General features: G+C 35.8%; 4 protein-coding genes across 4 annotated transcripts in view; 2 read left to right on the top strand and 2 right to left on the bottom strand.

Annotated features, from left to right (window-relative positions):
* LOC108579763 (carbohydrate sulfotransferase 11) overlaps positions 1-6,289 on the bottom strand; it is a 22,860-nt gene extending 16,571 nt beyond the window's left edge. Inside the window, exons 1-2 of the mRNA XM_017943371.1 lie at positions 6,070-6,289; positions 3,801-3,973 (exon numbers count right to left, since the gene is read on the bottom strand). Coding sequence (XP_017798860.1) covers positions 3,801-3,973; positions 6,070-6,082 — 186 coding nt within the window. The 5' untranslated portion in view covers positions 6,083-6,289. The remainder of the gene's footprint in view (positions 1-3,800; positions 3,974-6,069) is intronic.
* Positions 1-7,727, top strand: part of LOC108579762 — a 26,012-nt gene extending 18,285 nt beyond the window's left edge. The window contains exons 3-4 of the mRNA XM_017943369.1: positions 6,919-7,458; positions 7,538-7,727. Of these exons, the coding sequence (XP_017798858.1) occupies positions 6,919-7,458; positions 7,538-7,727 (730 nt within the window). The remainder of the gene's footprint in view (positions 1-6,918; positions 7,459-7,537) is intronic.
* Positions 7,728-8,572: 845 nt separating this feature from the next.
* On the top strand, positions 8,573-14,790 carry LOC108579825 (Golgi SNAP receptor complex member 1). The gene is made up of 6 exons (XM_017943447.1): positions 8,573-8,735; positions 9,402-9,577; positions 9,636-9,817; positions 9,906-9,974; positions 10,100-10,416; positions 14,745-14,790. Exons 1-5 carry the CDS (start codon positions 8,702-8,704, stop codon positions 10,335-10,337), a joined length of 699 nt encoding a protein of 232 aa, XP_017798936.1. The 5' UTR covers positions 8,573-8,701; the 3' UTR covers positions 10,338-10,416; positions 14,745-14,790.
* Positions 13,993-20,604, bottom strand: LOC108579824 (protein strawberry notch-like). The gene is given in 19 exon segments (XM_017943446.1): positions 13,993-14,023; positions 14,105-14,236; positions 14,319-14,632; positions 14,708-15,274; positions 15,387-15,770; positions 15,859-16,124; positions 16,126-16,148; positions 16,226-16,294; positions 16,367-16,731; positions 16,819-17,099; positions 17,176-17,501; positions 17,574-17,826; positions 17,913-18,280; positions 18,362-18,502; positions 18,667-18,789; positions 19,109-19,336; positions 19,410-19,517; positions 19,607-19,688; positions 20,261-20,604. Coding segments are annotated over 18 exon segments (4,008 nt in total). The 5' UTR covers positions 20,264-20,604; the 3' UTR covers positions 13,993-14,023; positions 14,105-14,129.
* Positions 20,605-21,492: the final 888 nt, after the last annotated feature.

Below are 21,492 nucleotides of genomic sequence, written 5' to 3'. Positions count from 1 at the left end.
AAATTATCTAAAATTAAAAAAGTAATCTTTATCTATTTACTTCTCTGTTTTAATAATAAAAATATTTCTTCTTTCCGACTCGTCAAAAAGATTTGTCGAAACATATTAAATGTTCTTAGAAATATGAACGATCGAGTAACGTCCTTCTCAATGTTAAAAAGATTGCTCGTTCACCGGAAGTCGTTTATACCGAAGTAACGAATTCATTCGTTCAGCGATCCATACACGTTCCGGAATGCGACTCCCGACGATTCGTATCCCAACTTTGTTTCGTTCTAAGCTGATAACTTTTCCAATCACGGGCGAACCGACGAAAACGTGCCTCTAGTTATCGAGCGATTGTTCCTGTGCCGCGATTCCTATCGTACAAACGATTTATCTTCCAGTTTAAGCGGAAATTTGTGATTCCATTCACCGGACGCAAACTACTATAATATCTTCCATTTCCTTCCTATTTAATTTCCTCTTACAAATCACGAAATTGATCTTGTAAAAAAAAAAAAATAGAGGAAGAAAAATTCTATTTGCCCTCGACCATTGATTATTATTATTATGAGTTAAATCACGCAACCACATGAATCTTCCTTGTTATTGTCGTCGATTACACGTAATTGCGTTTTCTATGCTCGAGGCAATTTAGAGATCGATGCTGGATAATATATGCGGATATGTTGAATGATGTTTTTTCTTCTTCTTTTTTTTTTTTGCTTGCATCGATGTTAGTTTCATGATAAGTTGGTTCGAAACGATAGTTATCTAGTGTGATACGTGTTCGTTGTAACGAGAAACGTTACAGAGTGAACGATTCATTCTTTCAGTGACATTAAGAACGATTGCGACACAGGGTTCGCTGGCTGGCAAGTGTCTCACGGTGAACATCTCCCAACTTTCCCTTCGAAAGGGAATCTAATACAGCAGACTCTTGAATATGATGCTATTTATAACTTGTAATTAAAAAAGGTAAAAAGTAATAAATAAATAAAATTTGAAAAAAGTTGATTCTCGGTAACACCTTAGGAATTGAGAATAGGAAAATAATAGTTCCAGAAAATTCTGAATCAAGAAGTACCTATTTCAAGATCTTCGAAAGATTCGAAGAGACTCGAATTTCCTTTCTAAGCGATGAAAAATGCGCGAAAAAATCTCAACATCTGAAAAGACTCAAATTTTATTATTTTCATTCATTTCCACGAGTACGAATCGATTTGCATACAAAGCAACATAAAGAGAGAAGAAGAAAATTAACTTGAATCAGGTTTGGTATCAACAGTGCTAATATTATTCAAGAGTCCAAAGAATTTTATGATTTTGAAATTCAAATGAACGATCGTGGACTTAAAAACCAGTACCCCGCTTACTCGCAAGGCAGTCTGTTTTTAGCTAATATATTTTTCTTGTACATCACCGGTCAAACGCGGAAGGTGGTGCAGAGACTGGTTCTAGTGTGCTGACGTGTGCGTACGCACACGTTATGTAAGATAGTTGTGCGGCACTTCGTGGTATCCAGTTGTATAACTTCCTTTGGCTGTAATGTTTTGCCGCCTGTAACGCGGCTTTCAGATCGTCAAGAGAATTATCACGCGAAACTTGATACGGCAGTAGAATCGATCGAATCGAGGGAACGTTTCATATCGTTCGTCAAAAACTATTCTCACCTATATTTACCGGCGTTTCTATTTTGTTGAACGCCGCGACACCGTCCTCTTTTGTCGATGAAAGAGCAGGAAGCGTGAATGGAAGGTACCTGAATTTTTCAGATACCGTTCGCAGTCTGATAAGAGGTAGACTTGTTGCTGTCCCGTTTGCTCAGAGAAGGTAAAATATTATAGGAAAAGGATGTTCAAAAATTAGGTACCTCGGTACCGAAATTATTCGAGATGTAAAAACTAGCAGATATATGCCTAAAATTTTTGATCCAACGATGTTGAAGGATTCTTGCTATGTAGATTTGATCAGGAACTCGTGACCCTTTTGTGTACCTAAATCAGGTACCTGGTACTTAGTTCGAAAATTGTCGATTTGAATTGATTCAAGGACTTTTAATCCCGATTAAAAGACTTGCTACTCGAGTTTGTTCAAATTTTCGTTATTTTTAGGTACACGAATATCTGGTGCATGTTCAGGTACGCCGAAATAAAACTTATTCGCATGATGATAATTTTCGAAGCGTGAGATTATTGTGTTACACTTGACCCTGGGGTACACGGATTCTCATTACAATCACACTTTATTTAATCGAGAACACAAAGTTGATCCGAGCTCAGGTACTGGATAATATGTCGGGGAGTATTACCCGCGAACTCATCCATAGATCGATCTACATCGGTATGGGTAATTGTCAAGATTGGGGGGGGGGGGATCACTGTAACCACCCTTTCGCATGCTTAAAGGGGCAATATCGCTGTATGCGGCTGCATTTGTGTGCCGCATTGCGCCTGGAACTCTGCCAATCTACGTTAGCATTGCTTTACGTAAGGAGCCCGTTTTCGATGTAACCTCTCAAACTACTAGAGGGGTAAAACAGAGAAAAGCAACGTTCTTTTCTTGGAGCATGTCACTCTTAGATTACACTCGATCCGCATAGTGCAGCAAGACAACAAGGAAACTCAGAATAGGCGCCGAGAACATAACAATACTACGATAAACATAACCGTAAGCACGATAATGTTTTTTTAAGTACCGAGAAAAGTTTGAGAAAGAACGGTTTCGTGCTGTGGCCGCTTCGAATGAATTAGAAGGGTAAAAGAATGCGTGCAGTCGAAGGTCGTGGGAAAACCAACAGAGCGTTGGCCTTTCTCCGTCACCGTGCAAGAAGGATAACTGATTATATAATACATACTATCATCTTCGTAGCGCGCGAAATTCGAACAAATGCACCGATCCTTCTTAAGTATTCATTCTGATGTTTTTAAAAAGACGACGTTCGAGCTGGGAAGTGTGCATCCGGGAAATTGGAAGGGGCGTGCAGTACACGCCTGGAGGAACATGAGATATACAGTAGATTGGGCCGCGTATAGTCAGCCGTGGCGGGACGTCGAAAGAGGCATAGAGCCTTGTTTGAGCAAGCTGAAGTGTCATTAAAGAGGGAGACTCTTGTCTCTTTAAAATATAACGTAAATCTTAAAAAATATTCATCAGGAAAAGCTTGGGAATCGTTAAAATTAAATTTTGGAATTTTAATTTTTATTAATTTTTAGAATCCGTTATGAAAAAGTTGAATGCTTTCAGTAATTATATGTCGTAAAAATATAACATTGAACAAATGCGGTTTTTATTTTATGTCAAATCGTAAAATCGTGTATAAAAAAACAAATATTGTACAAATTTTAATTTAGATGAAAATGTTCTTATGTATTAAAAAAATAATAATTAATTCATTATTGTAAAATAATCTTGTGTTTATACTAAATCGCCGATCGAAGTCAGATAGCAATTTTTAATCACCTGACAAAAGAGATAGAATTAAATTAGACAAACAGCAGGAAGTCGATAAGTCGATAATTCTAAGATAACTTTCCTCTTTCAACGTCTAAGAAAGAATTTCGAACGACGGTATTTCTCACAGAGAAGAATCTGGCATAATTTTCCAGTGTTTTGGACAAAGAGGCGGTCTTTCAGCCGCGTTTCTAACGAGAACGACTGTCCCCGCTGTTCTCCCACGATAATTGTCCTTTAGAAAGTGATCCGCCTAATTTTCCGGTGGTCTAAATCCGTGAACGCAAGAGGGCGCGCGGGGAAACCTTTTTCTTCAAGAACAAAAGGGGTCCTTGGCCAGTGTCGGATAAAAGATCGTCACTCACCTCCAACAAAAGCCCCTGCTGCACGTTGTTGCTGGCATCCTGACTCGACAGAGCCAACACTATCAACGTCAGGATACCAGCGGCCAGCAACGTTCGCCTGATCGCCGCGAACACATATCTTCGCGGTGTCATCTTCTCCCTGTGTACAATCTTCCTTCTGTACTCATATCGAACTGAAACAGGTGAATCGATTGGTAACGGTCCAGTGTGATTTATCGGTACAACCGCGCTCGTTCCTATCGATCGGTAAAGAAGATGGTAGAGGTATGTAGATGATCGTTTGTACTTATAGATGACCGTCGAATAATACTGCATCTCGAAACATGTACGCACTCTACCGGGTTAAAAAATTGTGAGAAAAGTGACAAGAAATGAAAGTGAAGTGAAGAAGTGAAGAAATGAAAAGCTTTGGTCAAATTTTTATAAAAAAACTTGAAAAATAAATTGCGGATAAACGGGTCATTGATAAACATATTAAATTAATATGCATATCCGTTATCCTTTTATCAATTTTTGTAACATAACCTCCCTTTTTATCCTATATCATCCTCCCTTAGTTCTACGATATTATATTTCCACAATCGCGTCATATCAGTGCTATCTGTATTTAGACAAATATTGAGGGTAGGTAACAGTATAGTTCATGAACATGTTCAATCGTTCTTGGTTTATCAGAGTTTAGGGAGAAAAATTGGAGATTGTCTCTTGCCTATAAAGAATTAATGTTTGAATATGGAATATACTCAGACGTAGTTTTAAGAAAAAACCTGTAGTTTTCTATAGGAATTCCATTAATCCGAACGTGTCAGAGCACAAAACGACTCGAATAATAGTTTAACGATTCCCTGCTCTATCTATGATTTCTCGTTTGGATAGTGGAAGCTGACGTTCGTAAAACCAAGTTCGAAGATATACGCGCTCATTTTATGACAGCGACTAAATCACTGACGCATAAATTTTTGAAAATTATAATCCCTAGTGAATTAATCATTTATTTGGTAATCAAGGTAATTATACTTCTTTATTAACCGTGTAACATTACTTATACTATTGCCAATAACACTATAAACATACAGTTCTCTGAAATTTAAGCTAATTTATTCGATCGAAGTATGAATTATGCATAAAATGGTCAAAAACTGTGCAGAATGAATTCGAATGAAAATATCTAGCGCGAAGGCGTTTCTTGAGAAGACTATTGAAGTATGTATAATATACATCGTGTCATCACTAGTCATCAGTGGTCACGTGTTTGTTTCGTAAGGATGCATATTACGAACCTGATGGAAACCCTAAAAATACGTTTTATATAAACCTTCGAGTAAAAATAAATATATAAAAAACTAAATCCCGTTCGTATATAAAATATTATTTTTCATTTATACTATTATTGATTGAAAGATAATTAACAAACGTTAATAACAATTTATACGTATTTCATTAATTTGAAATTTTCTAATTCGACAATAACATTCCACAAGCAATGTTCTGATAATATCATGACGTGATATGTACTACTAAATATCAAATGAGTATCGATTCTGTTTGATACGCACAAGTCACTAACTATTCGATACAAAATTCTATTTCACAGTCTAATATCGATAGCATCGATTCGATATCACTTCTGTCGCTGAACATTTTCTTCCGCACAAGATTATTAAAATAAAAAGACTACAAATTAAATTACATTTTATAAATGAACGTTTGCTTATTCAGCAAAGTTCCAAGGCCATCAAAGAATAATACGTGCAATACTTGCAAAGTGGAACGACAGATTCAAGGATCGATGCCACTTTATCGAAAAGTTTGCATGGAAACGCGAGGAGCGCGCGCGCTAACCATTTCTTCTCGTGATCTTAATTTTACAACCCTCTCACAGTATTAGTTCTCACGCAAACAAAAAATTATTAAAACGATAATAGAGTGTATGTGTGTGTATGTGTGTGTATATATATATATATATATTGAACACAAAAGTAATTGTAAGTATATCACTCGATAAAAAAGCAGCAAAAAATTTCCAAACTTTACTTGCGTGTGCAGAATTGCGTCGATCTTATCAACAGAGGTGCAAGTGAATACAACCAAAGAATCTTTCAAGTAGGAATGCACTCGGTTACAGTGCATGCGTTTCCTGGGTCAATGGGTCAGAGAACACCCTTTCTTTCCTCTAGAGTCTAGACTAACTTCTTGGTACAAACGATCATACTTCATCAATATGCTTCGATAGATTCGTAATAACACTTTAAACATGTAAAATACGTACTTGGTGTGGACATATATGCCCTAATCGCAGGATTCAACGATGCATCTATTGCACCTCCGGCAGAAAATTCAACCTCCGCCTCGATTCGACTCGATTCACTCGATGGAAACGAGTGATACACACCGTGAATCAAAGCACAATTATGATAATATACTTCTTGAATTGTAAACTCTTACGAAACACGTGACACGAGTAACTGATTGAACGAAAAATACAGACACCACACGATCACGGCGGCATCCTGCAGATTACTGAAGGGACATGCACCGTTCCGTATACTTCTATGCTCGTGTCGTCTGCTACCAACCGAGCTGTTCGCGTTCACTGATTGGCCGATGTTTTCGCGGGTCGATTTGCCGCTGAACGACTCCTGCGCAGTCGCAACACTCCGAACCTGTGCCTCGCTAACCCTTTGCCCGACGATACACAGACTCCCTTTAATTATCTGTCCTCCTCTAAATGCAGCTTTCATTACCGAACGGTATGAATAGTAAGGAGGCTAGCTATGGAAGCGTTTCTATAGAAAACAATCTTTGTTACTGGATTATGAAAATTCCTTTCGGATAAGGAAACAAGGAAAAATAAGATACTTCCTTAATGCTACTATTACGTTTACAATTGATATCATCGAACGAGTATAAAATTCCAAAAAAATGTAACGTAGGTTCAAATAAAATTATCCGTACTAAGAAGGAAAACTGTACTATTTTAATTAAATATCTAATACGAATTTGCATAATTTCAATATTCGAAGAACATCGATAAAATGGTATCACTACGTTATCTATATATAACAATATTATTACCGACACGCCTACAAATAACGTTGTATTCTAAATTTTGTTCCAGAACGTTACACAATCCCCAGATTTATATATCTTTCAAAGATGTTGATGCAATAAGTGGCACATCAATGTTTTGGTGTTTGATGGACAGAACATTTTGGTGTCGAACCGACATAATTCAGCCGGACAAGGAGGTGGTGGCTATCGTTGCACTAGATTTACCAAAATTTGATAAAGATCCTTTCTGTGACGCATACGGTACGATTTCGTACGAAACTGATGAGAAACAATACCAAACTCCAGTACCTGTTATCCGCCTCGCGGTGGAAGAGACGGTAGATAGAAGTTGTGAAGTGCAATTTTTGTCTGAGGTGAACAACAGTATTTTAGCCTTAAAAAGCACATCGATTGAAAAAACCGTAGGTATACAGATTGATAAAAACCCTGAAAGAGGAGAACGACTACTAAAATTCTTGGAAGAAAAATCTTTCAAAGAAATCCGCGCCGACGTTTACTTTATGAAGAGAACCGGATGTCTGATGTACTGTTTAATAGAGATACTGCCCATTACCGACGGAGAGGCAAGGTTGAGAATTTTTTCTAGGTAAAAATAATATTTTGTCAAGTGTTAATTATAATTTAAACCATAAAATAAAAAAATTAAAATATTTGTACATTTACAGATCTAGTCAACAAATGAACATAATATTACGACTTTTAAGGAACCAGTTTCCGGACATGATCACCGAAAAGGATGTTGACTCCGTTTTTGCTGCGACGGTTCTCATAGAGGAATTAAAATTATATCTGGAAGATACGAGCACCCCCGAGCGGCAAATGGCAAGAATAAGAACTGACCTACTTATCCCGTGAACACGGTAAAACAGATTGCGTTCGTTAACAAGAGAGAATGAACTAAAAACTCTCTCTTCATTCACGCACACTTTAAACATTTTCAATAGGGAAGAGTGATCAAAGTGCATCAAGTTTTCCAATGCTTCTATTAGATTTTATATTTTGCATTTTATTTTATTCTCTAAAATATGTATGTACATACTTGTACGTATTTTTGTATTATATGAATATATTGTATTAAAGTATTATTTATTCAAGAATTGAAAATCAAATCTAGCGGTATCCAGCTACTTCGAATTACTATTATCTCACTCCTAGCTCCTGCTCCTAGACAATAATATCAGGATAGCATGGCATAGGTAGTAGCATCGTAACTATCGAGATCCCGCCGAAAACCGGTTTAGCCACCACTACTTCCACCTAACTACGGTCGCACGAGTATAGTGTTGATATAAAGTTAGTCTATGCCACTGATCTACGATTTTTACGAAAATCTTGTTTCGTGTAGTTTATGCATGATATAAAATCACAGTTACATTACATTTTTAAAGTAAATTAAATTTTATTTAATACCTTTGTGGATGATTAAAAATCCTTTTATTTTTAATAAATTGAGCAAAGTTGTTAGCGATGATAATAGACAAAATTAAATAATGGATTCATACTTTAATACTTTGAAAATATGAAAGTTAAAATTTATTTCCTGTTAAACTTGTTATTTCCCTGTTTTCGTTCCTCATTCTGTACAAACAGAGATAAGATAATACAAAATTTCGGTGATCGTTTCATGGGAATGATCCTTGTTTGAGTTCTTCCGCCATTTTTCGATTTCTATGGGTGAAACTGTATACGTAGTGGGCGAGCATCTGTGCACAAGTATGTGTATAGGTATCTACTGTCATCATCTGTTCGTGGAACTGTTATGTCGTGTGTAGTAGCTATCCACATATCATAGAAAAGGAACTATCACGTTCGTGATTTACGAACAACAAATGGCTAACGCATTAGGTGCCGTCGATTGGGAAGGTAGATTTCCTCTGACGCAAATACTACTTTCATTTTGTATCTTTTTAACACTGTCACTCGCTGAACGCCATAAGATTTTGCAACAATATTACAGCTTGTTTTGACATATGTCATTCTACTATTAATTCAATTTTCTTCCTTATAAATTATGAAAAATATGATCTTATCTTACAGCCTCGTGTTAAAGTTTAATAAAAATGACATGTTTTCCCTTTCTAGAGGTTACATTAAAATTATTTCACTTTTGTTATGTCAAAGCTTACTTAAATCATAAAAAATATAATTTTAGAAATTTTGATGATAACTCGAAGATTAAATTCATATTTCAGGTTTACGAAACAAAATTATTTTTAAATGAACTGACCTGTGATAATTGTTGTGAAATGCACTGTCAGTATTCCTAACCCTATTAAAAAAATTCGTCGGTAATTTTCCCTAACAAAAATGAAGTTAAATTTGTATGATTTATTTTTCTGTATTATATATATTTGTTCATGTTTTTTGGAATTAATAATTCTTACAGTGTTTATTTTTTTAGTTAGCAGTAATATCTATGTTGTATTACAGTATTATATTTTATAATTTAATTTTTATTTAAATATTATAAACAGAAATAGTATTGCAATATTGGTTAATATAAACTATTAATTTTGCCTCATATTTTAGACCTGAGAAGGCAAGCAAGACATTTGGAAAATGAGATTGATGCAAAACTGGTAGCATTCAGCAAGCTTGGTGTCAATAGTGGATCCAAGCTTGTAAATACAGATGAAGTACCACTTTTAGATGAAGAGCATGTTTTTGAGAATATGGCTTCTGAAATAGAAGCTTTACTTACTAAAGTAAGTTTAAAACATCAATACTTTATTTCAATGATATAAATTGCATTGTTTGCCATAGTTATTCTCTATAAATGAACGAATGAGTGAGTTGCAACCAAATGGTGCTGCAATGCTGCATACAATGCAACGCCACAAAGACATATTGAAAGATTACAAATTGGAATTTAACAAAATCAGAAATAATTTTGCTGCAAGGAAAGACAGAGAAGATTTATTAGGAAGTGTTCGTAAAGAAATCGAGTACGTATAAGTAATACTTAATCACTTGCAATTCTTATTTTTCCTTTTAAATATTTTGTTAAAAGTATATACATTTTCTATGAAACAGTAATTATAAAAGTGTGAGTGGACTGAATCGTCGGGAAATGTATTTGAAAGAAAGTCAACATATTCACAAGTGAGTAAAAATTACTATACTATTCGTTTTATTATGATGAATGTTATTAATTATACATAGTAGAAAGTACCCTGTTTGTTACATTTTTAGTTGAATACAAAATCAGCGAAAATTTTCTTTTTCAGTTCGGATCGTTTAATCAATGATCAAATAAGTATAGCAATGGAAACACGAGATCATTTGATGACTCAAAGACAAACGTTTAAACGTATACAGACCAGACTAAACGACATTTCAAATCGATTTCCAGCAGTAACTAGTTTGGTGCAAAGGATAAATCTACGTAAAAGACGAGATTCGCTTATTCTCGGGCTAATTGTTGGATTCTGCACATTTCTCATGCTGCTATATGCTTTTCACTAAATAATGTTGTATACCAAAGTACTTCCACCCTTTTATGGGGTTAGTGATTCATCGATGGGAATGCATATATGTAGAAGAGGTATTTGGTGATGTATTTACGTCATATAACAAATAGGAAACATTGAAGTTGAAAAGCGCGTGATTGTGCGTGATTTAATGCGTATAAGTGAACTCTGAATGGTCGAATGAATGTTTTCTCGTTTTTGCGAGTTAAGGAAGTAAACGAAATGAAAAAAAAGAGATGTTAAACTGTACAGTTTTTTTTATACCTAACGTAAGTCGTGGGCACCATGTAAAAAAATTTTAATCCACGATCAAAATGTTAATTTAATAAACGTTAAAATTAACGGAGGAAATTTTACGCATTTACAAAATTATTTGTATTTTTTTCAGTTCCTACATGTACACGATTATATTATTTCAAATTGCATTTTTGCTTCATGCCTTTAAAAAAAGAAACTGTGAAAGATCATGCTTATATAAGAGAAAAATTTTACGATTTTAACCTGAATGAAAATTTGTATCGTTTTTGTATGTTGCAAAAAAAAAATTATGATCAAACTAATCGCAGTGCAATAGACTGATATGTATATAAGATTTTTTATTTGCTATTAATATAATTCGATGCAATGCACAGTACTGAGTCCGTGCCTGCAAAAGAAAACAATTTACACATTTAATTTTTTTCTTTTACGGAAATCCATTGTATTTTATACGCCTATGAATCAATATTTCTTATATGCTTTTTCGCGGTATAACATATACGTTCAAAGCAACAAGGGAAAAAAGTATAGCAAGTAGCACGTTACTATTCGAAAAATTACACAACAACGGAGGAAAATAACGTTAATACAAACACCGTGATAATAGTGTGTAGTGTTGGGCTTCATTATTCGAAAGACCGATTTTGTTAATATTACTTTTTTCAGTTTTTACTAAGAAGTATCGATTTTACATACACAGAAAAGAACATTTATACATGTATATATACACACGCGCGTACATATATATATGTATATATGCATAGCATTATCGGAGACCTCTCATTCGAGTTCACAAAACACAGCACGCTACGAAAGGAATCGTTTCGGCAAGTGCGGTGCCTGGTTTCCACGTATACTAGATACCACATTTATAAATTACACCTTGTCTGTAATAGGAACTCAAGCAAGAATTGTAAAAATATCGAATATAAGGTACACGTGTGACCTAAAACTGCTTTATATTCTTTAATATATATATTTACACTTTGAAAACGTCCATTTATAATCACAAATCACTTTCAATTTTTTTTTAAATTTTTCGTTTAGCTGATATTTTCGTTTCCGATAGTATATTTTTTTTTCCATCAAGAATCTCCACGTTTGTAAGAACAAACACACAACGTGTCGATACTATGTTGCAGCTTCGTATGGAGTACATGTATCTCGCAATAAAACTAATTCATTAAGAGTTACGGAAAAAAGGAATAAACAACGAATTAACGAATCACCTTTGTAATGTACATAAATAAATATTTTACTGGGTATCCTGTATCGTATTCAATTTCACGGAAAATGATACAACGCAATAAGAGTATTTTATTCTTATGTACGCTACGTAAATGTACATTTTACATTCTTCCTTTTTTTTTCTCTGTTTTGTTTATAAATGCAATATGTAGTGTATCCGTAGAAACGTAGAGGTTGTTTCTTTTTCTTCAAAACGATTCTCTGTGGTAAGAACAGTTTGCGAAGACAGGAAAATATTCACAATGACAATTTCCAGGTTTTACAGCGTCTATAAACACGCAAACGCTTAATTCACATATTCTTTCTTTTATAAGGAGATTCTACAAAAACTGGATCCTACTGATTGCTCCGGAATACCCTAGTTACCATTTTTTATAATTTTTTTTTAAATTTCGATCTTTCCTTTTTTTTTTTTTTTTTTTTTTTTTAATTATTGTTTTCTGTCGTAAACGATAGATTGCGAGATCCATCTTACTTAGCACTCTATCGAAACTCGCCCAGGCGTACAAACAAACAACAGACATCTACTCAATATACATGCGAGTCGCATGACTACTTTATGACTTCTGAATATAAATATACTGCAGTATGTATCGTTTGAATCTAACTTTTTTTTCTTTTAATGCTGACTACTTATAAATAGAGGATAGTGGGAGACGAGGTTACAAATTCTTTTTCCGTTACATACGATATTCTGAGTTAACCAGCTACTATCATAACTAACGACAGCAGTTACGATTTCTAATACAATGGAAAAAGGAAAACAAAATAGAATTCATTAAACTTACCTCACAAAAATGAATTTGTAAAAACAAAAAAGAATTACCCTACCTTGGCACTTGTTCTTTGTAAATGATAAACAGGCATAATAATAAAGGTTATAGAATTAAAGAAGTCCACGTTTATCACCTCGTCCCTCGATCTCCTTGCAATAGTAATAGTAGTTTTGCAGTGGGAGTACTAGTACTAATAATAGTAGCAGTAGTGTAATAATATTAATGATAGCAGTAGCAATGGTCATTAATTAACTATCCGATCAATTCAACGATCAAACGAAAGAAGTTGGAACAGTTGCGTATACATCTGTGTATATTCCAGCGAGAATTAATCGTTTCTTGTTTTGCACTGCCTTCTTTATATAGTACTAATACTACTGTTTCTTTTTTATTTAATTCTCCGGGTTATACTTACTTCCGTTCCATTAATCAGTCACAATATATAATGCAAGTAAGCAAACCCGTTCCTATCACTAATATTTACGTACAATCGATTCTCACTGGATGTTTTGTTTACTTTGTTCATCAGGATATGATTAGCGTAAGATACGGTTTTCTTAAATCGTACGAATCACTATAGTTTAAATTTCGCGTTCCCTATAAGAATCTCGTTTCTCTCCTACCAATCTCCGTTTCCGTAGAATTTTTCGTGACAGATGCAAAGTAAAGCTATTCCACATTGGTTGAAATTCTTCTATAAGGTAATGTGATTGAGAGAGAGAAAGACTGAGAAAGAGGAATGAAATCTAACATATACTACGTGCAGCGATACATTTCAAGAAACAATTCTAGTATTTCTTTTCCGACATAAAAAACGAACAAGTTTGTTTCGCGAGTAATTATAATAATCATTATAAAATTATGGATTTTGATATTTTCTTTTTTTTTCTTCACTTCAGCAACGTGAAAGAAAAATATAAGAAATAGAAAATATACTCGTTCCCAATAACGCCAACCTAACGCGGACGCAGTCTGACTAAAATTTAAAAAAAAGAAAAAGAGAGAGAAAAAAGAAATATTCCAGCTACTTAATAACGCTTCCGTGTATGATTAAGATGTGACATGCGAGCAAAAGTATACTTTGTTAAAACATATAAAATAACAATGTCGAAGCCTAACGAAGAGATAAAGTTCGGATCTCATAAAGTTCGTAGGTTGGAAATGTTCGTTCCACACGTTCGTTTCACTCGTCAATAGCAGACAGGGCAATTAAAACGTAGGCTAATAGATTCGAACTTTCGAATCTACCCGATACATCCTTATTAAACGACACAACCAACTTGTGTCATCGCCGTACATTCACAAGTGCACCCCCTTCTTTACCGAATTTTGTCGTAAGACTTATGAAGAGGGATTTGTCCACGTTATATTCGCATCGATCGCTTCTTTTGGTCCTGTTCTTGTTAACAAATAAATATTACAGTTTCTCATTCTTTTTTAACAAGCAAATCTCCCTTTCAAAATGCTGGCTGTTACTCACCTATAAAAGCGAATTAACGAAATGTTCAAAATGTAAGTTCTTCGGTATTTTCAGAATCGGATGACAATTCTTGACGTAGTATCTCCATGCAGGACTTTGGAATAAGGGTACCAACTATTTTTAAACCTTCATCTGAAATGTGAAAAATAAAAAAGAAAAAAATTTGTCATTTTTAAAGATTAATGGAATTGTTTAAATTTTATGTCATACTTACCAGTTCGTAAGCGTACAACTTGCATCTTAGAATTGTGACCAGAACGTGTCGCAAGAATACTCTCCACTCGACTCCATACGCTTAGCACTGAACCTGATAAGACATTATAGGAACGCCTCCGGAGTCCAACCTCACAGTCCATACCAAGTGTTGCATTTTTACAATTACCACGCCAGTATGCGTGCGAACATGTATCCACAGACGCTTCGTACTGTTGCGACCAATGTGGTTCCGCCTCGTCTGAAGATACCTTCTTGTACTTCTTCTCTAATTCGCCTAAAGTTTCTTGCCTTAATTGTAATCCTGTATTTGGCCTTTTAACAAAAATATATATTATTCTAGAACTTATATTATTTCCTTATTTTATTTTACATAAAAAAATACTATACCTATAAACCATGAATAGTTGATCTTTTTTGTTTTCAGATTTCTTTTTCCCAGTATCCACAGCGACTGCAAGGATTGCAGTCTGTTTTCCATTACGGATTTGATGGCTCAAGTAGAAACCTTCCTTGGATCCAGTTAACTCAGAACACTTGTCCAACGCCTCGGCCCAGTTCATTCCACGTTCAACGTGAACAACGTGAAGCTCGGTTGGTGCTTTTCCGGTCGCGTGTTTTCGCAGAAAACGATACAACTTGACCCTTTTCACGTTCTCGCCGGAAGTACCAAGATCGAGAATACCCATGTCGAAACGACCAGTCTTTTTCGCTTGCGTGACGATTGCGTTTAATGTATCGGTGAAATATTTGAACAAACGATTCTGCAGGTCGACTGGCATACCGAGGATGCGATTCAAGAACTTCGACATGTTGTTGTAGTCTTTGTCTAGTGTGAGTACACCGGGCGTGCTTTCGCTGTTGCAAATTAAACCGACACCTACTAATGCGTCGGCTACATCCCTGAAGAAATCTCCATGGTAATCTTGTGGTGGCGGTACAAGTGGAGGCTCATACCTAATATATAATTTTTTATAACATTAATTTAATTCGATAAAACATTAAACACTGTAAAAAGACTGTAACGATAGATTAGTAATATTGTTGAAAAAATAAGAGGTATACAAACTTCATTATAGTTCTCATTGTCGCCTCAAGCGCTGCGCGTCCGTATTTATTATCAATATTAAATTGCGAGAGATCTCTGGTTTCCGTAGCCCTTCTATCACCATGCGTAAGCGCTCCAAGACTCTCTAAACGCTTCGCTACAATTGATGCAAATCGTCGTTCACCGGCTAAGTCTGAGATTAGAAATATGTATTCTGGAGCGTTCACTTGATTGGAACGATGCGTTCGTCCAAACTGCTGTATCGCCCTATCTGCGCTCCATGGTAATTCGAGAGTAATGTGCACGCGTCGCATCTGATTTCTCGCTCGTCTATCGCTCTGCAGTGATATACCACTACTAGCTGCTTCTGAGATAATGGCTACCGTTTTTTCCCCATCCATAAACCTATTACGATGTTGAACCATTCAAATTTAATTGTCTGAAAGTAGACCTTTTATTTTATATACAAGTTAAGCATAAATTGATCACATACCTCTGCTTCTCTGTTAAATTAAGTGTTTCCAATGGGACATCTACTTCGGATCTAGATTCGTACTGAATAGTTCCATCCTCCGTTTGAACGACTCGTCCTTTCCTACCGGTCATTTCAGCTACATTTTCCGGTCCACCAAATTCGTCGATCAACTGATCTAGGGTATTTGGTGGTAACCGGTCACCTAAATCTTCTATCTGAGATAGTAACTCTTTCTTCATAGTATACGCACGCTCCACATCGTCCCTTGATGGCGCGCGATTACGAGGCCGCTCCAGCGGCCACAGCTCCTGCAAGACCTATGAATGTTGCATTAGTTATACATGCTTTTATTTACAAAATATTATTACAAATATAAAATATATACCCGGACGTTTCTTCACGGGTTTCTTTTGCTTTTTGGCACCCTTCTTCCTTCGTCTTCCATCTCCCGAATCTATAACACATAATAAATTAGTAAAATAACTTATGTATATTATAATGTAAAATATAAACTTGTAAAATCTACCAGAATCTGATTCGCTATAATTGAAGGAAGAGTCGGAAGTAATGTTGCTCTCCTCGTCGGTCTTATGGTCATCTTCGCTCTCGCTGCCGCTTTGTTTATATTCCGAATCGGAACTGCGGCCTCCATTCCTTTCGTCATCAGTAAAATCGTCGTCAGAGGGGAACGTACGAACTCTCTTAGAGGCTCGTTGAGCAGCCTGCCGTATTGGTTTCCTCTTACTTCCGCCTGCAGAACCGCCAGCGCCATCGATGTCATCCAGGTCCTCTAACCTTTGCATCTTCGACGTGTCGATACCCAAAACTCGCTGTATATGGTTACGATCCGACGCTGGGAAATGTTTCTCGACCAATGTTTGAAGCACTCCCCTAGAATAAAAAAGTAAATATACAAAAGATAGATCACTTTTGTATTTATATCATTTTTTATATAAAAAAGTTTAATAATTAATTTACTTTGCAGTGGAAACGAAATCGCTGAGTTCACCGTCATCACGCTCTAATTGTTCTAACGTGCGTGCTTCACCAGTAGATTGTAAACCGATAACCACGCATTTTCCACACTTCACAGCTTCTCGTGCAACCGCGACAGCGTGTTTTACCTTAGCGGCGATACACAGGTATTTAAAGAATCGCTGGTGCGATGACCAGAATTGTCCCCACATGGTTTTCTTCATACGGTTCTCCGCGTCCAATAATTCTGCCGATTCTTGAAACCTTTTCATCGCTTCCACCCACTATAACAATTAATTCATAAATTATTTGTTAAGTAATCTTATTGCGTATGTAAGGTTCTTTTCTTTTAATACTTACAAGTTGAACAGAATGATCGTAAATTTCGGTAAAATCTTTGGATAGTGGTACTTCTTCTATTTTAAAGGCTACACCATGAAAACTGAGCTGTCTCGCAATGTACATGCCTCGAAGTTTCATGTCCATCGCTACGATCTCCATTGCACCGACTCCTCGCTTCTCCACGGCGGTGATAAAGTCACTGAATTCGGGGAACGGTGTTCCTTCGCCCCACATGCCTAATCGAACCATATAAGCCATGTTACGAGGTTCAGAAGCACCTGTGGCACTAGCGTACACTACTCTAGCTTTGGGAAGTTTGTTCTGCAACTCTAAGACTGTTAAACCTGTAATATGTAATAGAAAATTTTATTAAATGTATCTTACACAAGTTCATAATAAAAATATATTATATGTACCAGTTTTGGTAGGTTTCGAGCTACCCGTGGGACACAAATTCTTTGCCCGATGACACTCGTCGAAAATAATCAGTCCATCGAAATCTTCCCCACACCATTGTAAAAGTTGTTTTAATCGACTCTTGTATTTTCCACCACTTTGCGACGACTCTCCGATCAGAGCAGAATATGTACTGAATATCACTCCTTTCTTTACATTGCCATTTACTGCTGACGAGATCTTCGCGTATTTAAATTTATTCAACGCGTGAACCTAAGAATATAATTTATATTTTATGTTCTAAAAATTGATTACCGATTTGAGAGTAAATTTAACTTCTAATTTTAAAAAATAACTACCTCGATTTTTGACGCGCCAATGTCGTTCAAATCACGCTCAGCGTCGTATTTGAGATCGTTCGAGACGGAAACCCAAATAGCGCGTTTCCTTCCCTTCAAGTAATTTTCGAATATAATACCGCCTATGGTTCGTCCTTTTCCAACTCCTGCACCATCACCGATCAGAAAACCAGCGCGTGTACCGTCTGGCAATAGATGTTCGTGTTGTTGAGACGCGTACGTTATTGATTCGAGCTGCAACGCAGATAAAGCTCCGGTTCGTATCGTTTCTTCCGGTATCGATACTTTGTACCAGACATCTGTTGGTTCAACACTGGATAATGATGCGGTTTCCACGACAGGGTCTGGATGCTTTCGTCCAAGTTTGACTATTGAATATAATATGAATTAATTAGACAACATATATATCAAATAGTATCACAGGTGAAAATAAAGTGAAGTAAACGTACGTTTAGTAGGCATATAATCAGCATATGTTTCTGCTACACCCATATCTTCATCATCTACTTCCTCCTCCTCTGGTATAGTTGGTTGTACATTCATTTTAGCAGGATCTGCAGTATTCATCCATAACTGTGCCACAGCTTTACCTACAATAACAATTTACATTATCATGTTGTAGTATTATAATTTTATTCTACAGTTAACTAATGATATTTAATGATTGTTATTGATGAAGATATAATTATGCTTTAATAATGTTATAATTATCAAAACACTTTAAAGGAGTCATCAAAAATATAGAAGTGAGTACCTGATAGCCCAGCTGGCCAGTTTGGATGTAAACCATTTTGGTTTAACAATTGAACAAGGGGATTAACACCCATGTTCATTCCAGGCATACCCATAAAACCACTCATTAAGCTCATATCCATGCCTGGGAAATAATAACATACATAAAACCTCACAATTGTTCATTTAATATTATTTAAAGCACTATATACATTTACAAATAGTTAATTACAGTTAGATAATCAGTGGTAATGTTATGTACAATACAGTGAAAGGACAAAGGTATAAATTTATTACACAAATACATTTGCATTGTAAAATTAATAATGTATGTGCATCATTAATTTATACATACATTGGACATGTATTTTGTTTGTTAAAGTTTGTATAACACAAACAAAAGTAAACAAATTTGATTATGTTATACAATAGTAAGAGTTAATAAAAAAAAATATTGTACTTACTTGGTGGAAAAAAAGCTGCATGATTGAATCCTGCAAGAGTTGCTAATCCTGGTGGGAAATAATGTCCACCAGCTGCAGCTAACTGACCTAATTGACCTAACTGGTTCGCATTGACAAAACTAGGTGGTGTACCCTGTGATCCTCCCACACGTACCATTTCATAACCTGGTGTTGCTGTTTTAGTTACCAATCCACCAGGGATTTTGTTACCAAACTTCTGATTTGACACTGTCAAAGGAATGTAATGTTAGATAATTATGCTTATTATGTTTTTACTGATACTCATTAACATTGCTCTTACTATTTAACCCTGCTTGTCCTTTAACCATAACATTAGATGATGCATCTATAGGCTTTTCATCTTTTATATTTGCAATCCCAGTAGCAGTGGCAAGATCTTTTCCACCACCTAATAAAAATTGTTGTATATTTATGCTACATATATTTTTATTTTTCTTGTAATTTCAATAATTCTGCATTCAAAAACAGAATATTTACCAGGTACACCCATGTTATCAGGATCTTCATCCTCATCACTGCTACTATCTTCATTCATTGCGTCCTTATCCCTTTTAGCTGACTAAGAAAGAATTTTTTCAATGTTTTACAAGCACATAACACCATTGTTATGCATTAATTAATCAGTATTCAGATAATAGAATTACATTTCTTTTTTATTATTATTTCCATTACAATAATTCGCAGATTTTTTAATAAAATAATGAATCAAGTGTTCATTTCAATATATTTCTCATTTACTTCACACTTCGTTTTATTCTTTCAAAATATCACCTAGTAGGAAAGTGCTCCTTTATCCATACATATAAATATAGATTATGTATCGTAAATAATGCCGTGGTTCATATTTAATTTAAAAAAAAAAAAACTGTCGAAAAAGGAGAAGAAATGAATATGTTTGCTAGCTTGTTTGACTTCGAGAAAAAGCGGGAGGGATACATAAAGAGGAGAGGGAGAACGGTGTGACTCATTTGAAATTACAATATAAAGGAATCGTGTGTATTCGCGGTACACGACACCGCATCTATAGGTTAGTCGTGCAAAGAGATGGATGCACGAAGAACTGCATACTGCACGAAAGAAGCGCGCCTTCTTACGAACGTCCAAACGAAGCGACCATAAACAAAAGCTTACCATGGCAGAAGATCCTTCGAAGCCTCTACAGTTATGGAAATGTTCAGATAAACCGATATCTCGACGGAACAACGACGGTGAATATTATCTTCGCCGTGCAATCGAGGATGCTGACTGTGACAGGGTGCACGAGACACTTTTTGCCTCGGTTGAGTATCTCGCGTGTTGTGTCTCGTCAATCGGACATCAGCCAGTGACGATCAGGCTACCAGTGATTTGTGCGAACTAGGAGATCACAGCGTAAGAACTTACTATGCGCTTAGGCCAAGCCATTTATGCGGTCTAAACTGAGACACACTTAAAACGCGTTCGCCAAACACGGCTGCCGCCATCTTGGCTTTCGCCCGGCCCACGGTGCACCGCGATGCAAATACAAAACACACGCGCTAGCTATGGCTGCTGCTTGCGGAATATGGTCACGCGGCGTTGCCAAATTTATGGTTTTAAGAGGACATTCTCAGGAGCGCATTAACCAAAAAATTATCGCTCTTTTTAACGAATAATTGATTAATACACTTTCTTTAACTTAGTCTATGATGGTTCTTAATAATTTTTTAAACAGGTGGGTGTTTAAATGAACACAAACTAAGGCTCTGTCGGAGCGTCCGAGACGAATAAAAAGGGCGGAAAATTCTGACATCTATCGACTATTTCGTAACTACATTTTTCATGACAATGCATGCAAATTTAAAGCGAACAGTGAGACAAACGAGGATCGGTGTAAATGATATTAATATAATTTTTAAATGTAACATGCAATTCTAGTGGCTCCATACGATTGTAAATAATTAGTTGTCACAAATGAAAATAATTTACAACTGTTTTCTCGATTCAATACAAAAAGTTCGATTGACGTATTTGCTTTTAATACCATTTAAGTAAATAGTTCGTCGATTTACTGGTTCTTCTAAGCTTGATAGTAGGAATCACACGTCACTGTAACAAAAAATGCTAAAGAAACGGAGAGGCAAGTCGTTGACACGTATTAAAACGACTACTACAATTTTAACAATCGCTTATTTGAGCACGTGTTCTTCCAAATCACAATGTACAGTAAACAAACCATGCATATCGCGTATCATGTGTTCGCACGCGCGTGGTTACACTCAAATAAGTACAGCCGTACGAACGTTTGGCAACGTCGCCGAAGCGCCGCGCTGATCGTTAGTTGATTTAAAGTATCCGCGGTAAAAAGAAAAGAATATGACAGCCAACTCTGCACAGAAACTACG

This window comes from Habropoda laboriosa, unplaced genomic scaffold, assembly GCF_001263275.1.
Source record: "Habropoda laboriosa isolate 0110345459 unplaced genomic scaffold, ASM126327v1 scaffold72, whole genome shotgun sequence".
Classification (NCBI taxonomy): Eukaryota; Metazoa; Arthropoda; class Insecta; order Hymenoptera; family Apidae; genus Habropoda; species Habropoda laboriosa.
Note: the sequence above shows the minus strand (reverse complement) of the source record. Positions and strands in the feature narration are given on the sequence as shown.

Excerpts from the sequence above, each read along its gene's own strand:
- LOC108579825 (XM_017943447.1), top strand. The coding sequence starts at position 8,702 with ATGGCTAACGCATTAGGTGCCGTCGATTGGGAAG. Across the intron at positions 8,736-9,401 it reads AGGTGCCGTCGATTGGGAAG|ACCTGAGAAGGCAAGCAAGA; the intron begins GTAGATTTCCTC and ends CTCATATTTTAG. Across the intron at positions 9,578-9,635 it reads TAGAAGCTTTACTTACTAAA|TTATTCTCTATAAATGAACG; the intron begins GTAAGTTTAAAA and ends TGTTTGCCATAG.